The sequence below is a fragment of the Sinocyclocheilus anshuiensis genome, unplaced genomic scaffold (assembly GCF_001515605.1).
Source record: "Sinocyclocheilus anshuiensis isolate Anshui unplaced genomic scaffold, SAMN03320099.WGS_v1.1 scaffold103, whole genome shotgun sequence".
NCBI classification, from domain to species: Eukaryota; Metazoa; Chordata; class Actinopteri; order Cypriniformes; family Cyprinidae; genus Sinocyclocheilus; species Sinocyclocheilus anshuiensis.
The window spans coordinates 270,703-276,919 of NW_015548201.1; the positions used below are offsets into that span (position 1 = coordinate 270,703).

General features: G+C 41.2%; 1 protein-coding gene across 1 annotated transcript in view; it reads left to right on the plus strand.

Annotated features, from left to right (window-relative positions):
- The window catches only part of ctnna1 (catenin (cadherin-associated protein), alpha 1), a 126,193-nt gene that overhangs the window by 11,488 nt on the left and 108,488 nt on the right, over window positions 1-6,217 (plus strand). The window contains exons 3-4 of the mRNA XM_016440004.1: window positions 797-992; window positions 5,066-5,232. Coding sequence (XP_016295490.1) covers window positions 797-992; window positions 5,066-5,232 — 363 coding nt within the window. The remainder of the gene's footprint in view (window positions 1-796; window positions 993-5,065; window positions 5,233-6,217) is intronic.

The following is a 6,217-nucleotide window of genomic DNA, read 5'->3' on the forward strand; positions in this document are numbered from 1 at the left end:
ATACCGTATACCGTGATAAAAGCATTAGCAATTAATCGCAACATAAAAATTTGATACCGGCATATCCCTACTCTCGCGTGTCACGTGACCGTGTAATCGCAGCCTCTGCGATTGAAAAATCGCGTTTTCATATCGTGATAGTATCGCAAATGCAATTAATCGTTCAGCCCTACTGTTTACTGATCCTGGGAGAGTAGACTACAATGCTGGCTGTTCTGACTCACAGTCTGTAAGTACGTTTTCATTTAAAGGATTTGCCACTGACGATTCAAACGCGAGTTTTGGGCAGTGTAGTGTAGCACTTGTTGTTTGTCGTTTCTCCGATCACAAATGCAGTCAGGGTTTTATGTTTACGCGGCGCGATGCAATGCGTAAAAAGACAGTATAAGTCATTATAATCAGTAATTATGTGCCCACTGGATGCAACAAATGCCTCGTTTTGTAATGGGTTTTAATGTTTTTGTCTCGTCACTCCGGCCGGACACGGCATCAACAGTATGGTGAGGGGCGTAACATTTCCATTACACGCTTAAGGTATTTGGCCAATCACAACACACTGGATAGCTGGCCAATCACAGCACACCTCACTTTTCAGACTGATGAGCTTTGTAAAAATCGACGCGTTTCAAAAAGGCGGGGCATAGAGGAGAAACAATAATGTACAGTATGTGGAAAATAATGTGTTTTTTTTAACTTTAAACCGCATAAACACATTTCATTACACCAAATACACCAAATAATGTTATTTTTAGCATCATCATATGACCCCTTTAAATCTTTCTTGCACCATTTGCAGGTCACCACACTTGTGAACTCTAGCAACAAAGGACCATCCAACAAGAAGAAGGGACGCTCCAAGAAGGCTCATGTTCTAGCAGCCTCTGTGGAGACAGCAACCCATAACTTCCTGGAGAAAGGCGAGAAGATTGCTAAAGAGAGCCAGTTCTTAAAGGACGAGCTGACCGCAGCAGTGGAGGATGTCCGCAAGCAAGGTATGCAAAAAAGAGAAGTGTGTTAACTAGGGCTGGGTTGACAATATTGATTAAGTTTGATGAACTGATATCAGTTCTTAAATTCCAAGAAAAATCTTTTAGTCTATGCTGTTTTCTGTGTGAACAAAACTTCATTAAACATTACTTTAATTTGCTGTCTATCCAATAATCATCTTTTTTTGAAGTACTACTAGTTATAGCTTGAAATAAACATGAATGAACATCAGAAAGTATGTTCAAAGTAATGGTACAACTTACTGAAATGTATCATGTCTCATTTAATCTCTCAATCAGTGTTTCAGCCATGGGAAACAGCTTGTATAATAACATAAAACATAATGTTACATTTACCCTAAGAAAGCCATTCAATGTCCATAGCTCATTAGTTAGCTAGAACAAAGTTCTCTATATAGGAGCATTTTACTAAATATATGCAATATATCTGATATTTATTATATTTTTGTTATTTTGACGCTAACCTTTTAGCGATGTGTTCGTTACAGAGTATGTTAGTGTATGACTTATGCCAGTGGTTCTTAATCCTGATCCTGGGGATCCCCTGCTCTGCACGTTTTGTATGTCTCCCTTATCTGGCACACTCAGTTCAGTTCATGGAGCTCTCTCCTAATGAGCAGATGATTTCGAGCAGATGATTTCAATCAGGTGTGTTAAATAAGGAGACATGCAAAATGTGCATAGATATAAAGTGATACAAAAATATGTGCAATTTCAATCTTTTTATGTAACTCAGTTTTTAGTTTTTTTGCTTATTGCGTACCTTATGTGTAATTCACTGGGGTTTTTTTTTTACACAGTTGAGTGTTGTTCATTATTTCTCACTATTACAAGTTGAGAGACTGTTGACATGTACTGTACCTGATATTTGTCCAAACAAATAAATATCAAATCAAATTAAGAGTTTTTGAATCGGAGACAAATCAATTTGTCAAATGTGACAATACACAGCCCTGGTGTTACTTCTACGATAAAAAGTGTCTGCAGCCATTGAAACTATTACAAGAAACGGTTGAATATCCTAATTCAAGTAATGGCTTTAATCGGTGGTTTCATTTCCTGTTTTCATTATCTGTCTGTGCTTATCTGCATGTGCGATAGATTTTTTGAATTAAGAGAGCTTGGCTTGTGCTATCAGAGTTGCTGCTATCGTGCATTGGAGTGTGTACTTCTCCCCAAGACTGTATATCCCCTCACTCAATCTCATGTTGTTCGTTCTCATTACGGAACATCACTAGTGTCTCTGCCATGCCTCCTTATGGAAAGAGGATGGAGAAGACAGGTTAATAGAAGGGTTTAACCCTGTCAAATTGCACAACTCCTCATTTCTCCGTGCCTTGTTTGCCATGCATTTTTGATTAAAATCCTGCTGATATCGATATGCGATCACTGCGACACTCTAGTTAGCGCACATTTTCGATTGACTCATTTAAATAAGATGCAATAGCCTCATCATATCAACATGAGTTTAGAGGCCTTCAGTTTATGATGTAAATTTGCATGGCATTTTTGACATTGGTTGCTAACTAATCCTAGTTATATGGCTATGCTACCTGTGCTAAGGAGGGATTGTCACATTCTGTAACGAACAGCTTGCTTTGACTTGCTGTGCTGATCCATCAATATATTTTTATTTATGTTCGGTTGACAAGAATGAGAAAACAAGCGCAAAACAACTTGCATATGTACATGGAGTCTGCCAGTTGTCAAAGGTGATGTTAGATGTGGAGAATGCGACACTTTACTTATGCAAGACTTCAGGCCAAGTCTGTTGGCTTGTGCCTTAAATAACCTGTAGCCATAAATTTATCACCATACATTGTCATTCGAAGTGAGTGGCTGACGTAAACTTCCTGGGTCAGAATGCCCCCTTTTTCTAGAATTATTGTGGCATTTCGCACTTCTGAGATGCGGAGTGCAGGCTCAACCCTCTTATCACTTGTTGGAATAACATCTTTGTCAGTTTCAGACTCTGGACACTCAGTGTTTATTGGCTTAGTTTGGGCTGTAAAATCTGTCAAGTGCTGGCCAGCACGCTGCTATGATGCCGAGGAATGTCACATTGGTTTTGCTGTGCTGTCATTGGCTGCGGAATCCAGACGTTGTTGCTCGCTGGTGCCGGAGACTGTCAGCTATGCAGTTTTGCTTGACCATGCGTAGTTTGACTGATAATGCCACCATTGAGTGGGGTTAAAGCTTCCCTAGATTGAAAAGAGATCCCGGTACCCAGCTGTAGCTTACCAGCTGTTCTGCTAGCCGGGCAAATGTAATCGTTGGGTAATGTATGTTAGAAACTACGGAATCCTTGAACGATTTTCTCCCTAACAGCTCCAGAATTGTCTGCAGCATGTATATGTGTAACATTAGCATGTCTCCTGGGTGGAAAGTGTCTTATTTACCGTAGAAACGGATTTTGATTGCTTCACACCTTTCAACTGGACGGATGAAGGATGCTGGGTATGATAATGCCATCTGCCTTCCCTCCAGGGTATCTGGATGCTCATTGTGCCTTCAGACATCTGCTTTTAACATTTCATCACAAGCCTCTGTGGTCCTCTTGTGAGCGCTACCTTAGAAGTGATAGATGTGAGTTTATTATGGGTGCACTGATTACTATCAGGCCCGTGAAAATAGTCTTATTGATTGCACCCTCAGGAGGGAATGACAGTCCCAGAGTCCTTAGTTCTTTTTGTGTGGTTTATGGTGGGGTGAATTTCTTTTTATGTGATGGATAAAAATAGGAAGGTTTTTAGAGATACCATTCAGTGTGTGTGGCAACCACCGCTTGCGTAATAAGCCAGAAAATCTTGTTGCCATCATTCTGCGAGACTTGCTTCCTGTTACCAGGGAACACTGTGCAGTGTGCACATTATTCCAAGCATCAACAAAGGAAAGAATGAGATGCCCTCCCGAGCACAAAGCTCTTACTCACTGCCCCCGCAAATTTATTTTTCTCTCTTTTCATTGTCAATTTCAGTTTAGTCTAGTTATGAACTTGGCCATTTCTTGCACTCTTGGCCACTTTCTTTGCAGGCTTTTTATTTTTATGTATGGCTTGAGTGGGATGTGGAGATCTGCATGATTCTGTTCAGTGCATTTGCCGACACATTTGACAAAACAACCTGAAACCGTGTCCGATGTGAGGTTTGTGGTCATATGCCTGCGCTTATTCATTTTCGTATTTTATGCTGCTTTTAAAATGCTCTGCTTTGTCGCATTGAAAAGGTTTCAACATGAGCCAACTGGGATGTGAAGGCAAGTGATGACACACTTTCGCAAGCACATCAGATAAGACGTCAGTGTTATCCCAGGGACTCGACCTTCACTGAAAGGACTCGTTTGGTGTGCTAGCATGTGACAGAGCTGGCTATGAGTAGACATGAATCGAGCCTTTGCTTTCACCACAATGTTTCACTGCTTCTGACTTTCCTCTCCATCTTGCATTTCACAAAATGACATCCTAATGCAATTAACCCGTCACCCCCCTAACCACTGGCATTTATCCTGGAACATGAACACCCGCTGCCCTGGTGATTAGCTCTATATTTCACCTTGTAGTTGTTCTTGTGTGTAGTGTTTGGCTCTGCTCTTATGACAGACTGCAGGGTGGCTGAGTCAGACCTACCGCCTGAATTCTTGGTTTAAGTTTCACAGCTCACCATGTAGCTCTTTGTTACAGGGAATTATTGATGTTTTTCCCCTGTCCTGCTCATTGTTTACTTGGGTTTGTAAGGCCGGATTGCCACTAAAGAACCTCCTGTACGTTGTGTTCTTATGTGTTCGTGTTGTCTCGCAAGTGACCTTGGACAGTATTATCATTGTCAATTAACTGAAGCAGCTTTTAATCAAATAACGGAGAATAATTAGGTCCCAGTCTTTAGCATTTCAAAAGGTCTCTTTGGAAGTAATTGCATCTTCAGATGTTGAATTATCTGTTATGTTGACTTCCACATTGGGAAATGATCATTTCATTGACCTTGCTACTCTTGCATCATAAAGGCTATGAAAGGACAAATTAAAACTATTAATGAGACTGTGTATGAATGTTTTTTTTGTAGGAGAATCCATGAAGTTGGCCTCAGGAGAGTTTGCAGAGGATCCCTGTTCTTCAATGAAGAGAGGCAACATGGTCCGTGCTGCACGTGCCCTTCTTTCTGCTGTCACTCATCTGCTTGTACTGGCGGACATGGCTGATGTTTACCAGCTTCTGCTTCAGCTCAAACTGGTGAGAGACACACATACATTTTTACTCTTTGAAAGGTTGGTTCACAAAAAAGTGACAATTATTGTTTACTCAACCTCTCATACACTACAGTTCAAAAGTTTCGTCAGTAAGAATAGTATATATTTTTTTTTTAGCCAAGGATGTGTCAGATGGATCAAAAATGACAGTAAAGACATTTGATGCTACAATAAATTGGCGTTTCAAATAAATGCTGTCCTTTTTAATAGGGCTGCACGATATATCGTTTCAGCATCGATATCGTGATGTGCGCATCCGCGATAGTCACATCGCAGGATGTGCGATGCTTAGTATACTGATCGTTATATTTATACTGATTGTTTTCTTTGCTCACACACAGACACGGTGTCTACACCGGATGCGACAGCTGTACAGAGATACCTATTTTAAATAAATTTAGTAGCCGACCTACTGCAAGCGATTTTCAGTGCTGGAAATCCATTTATCCTTTGAAACTTCCGCGTCGTCGTGGAGAGCGCAGGTCACGGTCTCTTAGCAACGGCAGACGCCACGAAAGCGCAAGCTCCCGAACGCTTTGGAAAGAAGGAGAAAGCGGCGCGGTTGGCGTTTTCCACGCGTTTTTAGGCACGACATGTGAACGAACGGCCCCAAAGTGTGTCTACACTGGATGCGACAAAAGGGCCTTTCGCACCGCTTTAGTTCCAGAACTAAATGTACAGTACTAAAGTACTGGGACGATTTTGCGCGAACTATTTCCCAGTACCATTTAAAGGGTTGCATTCACACCGACAGTGTGTACTAAGTGATGTAAGCCGGTCGACAGTGATCGGAGCTGTCTTTTTATGTCTCGCGGGTTTCACAATAATGGACATGGAAAGTCGACGTATACGTAAAGCGATTGAAAGAAAGACTCTTCAACGACAATTGGCAGTGCTACATTTGCTACAAGTGCCTGCACTTCAGCGTCCGTCCATCTATCGCTGTTCTCCATACTTGCGAAATAAGT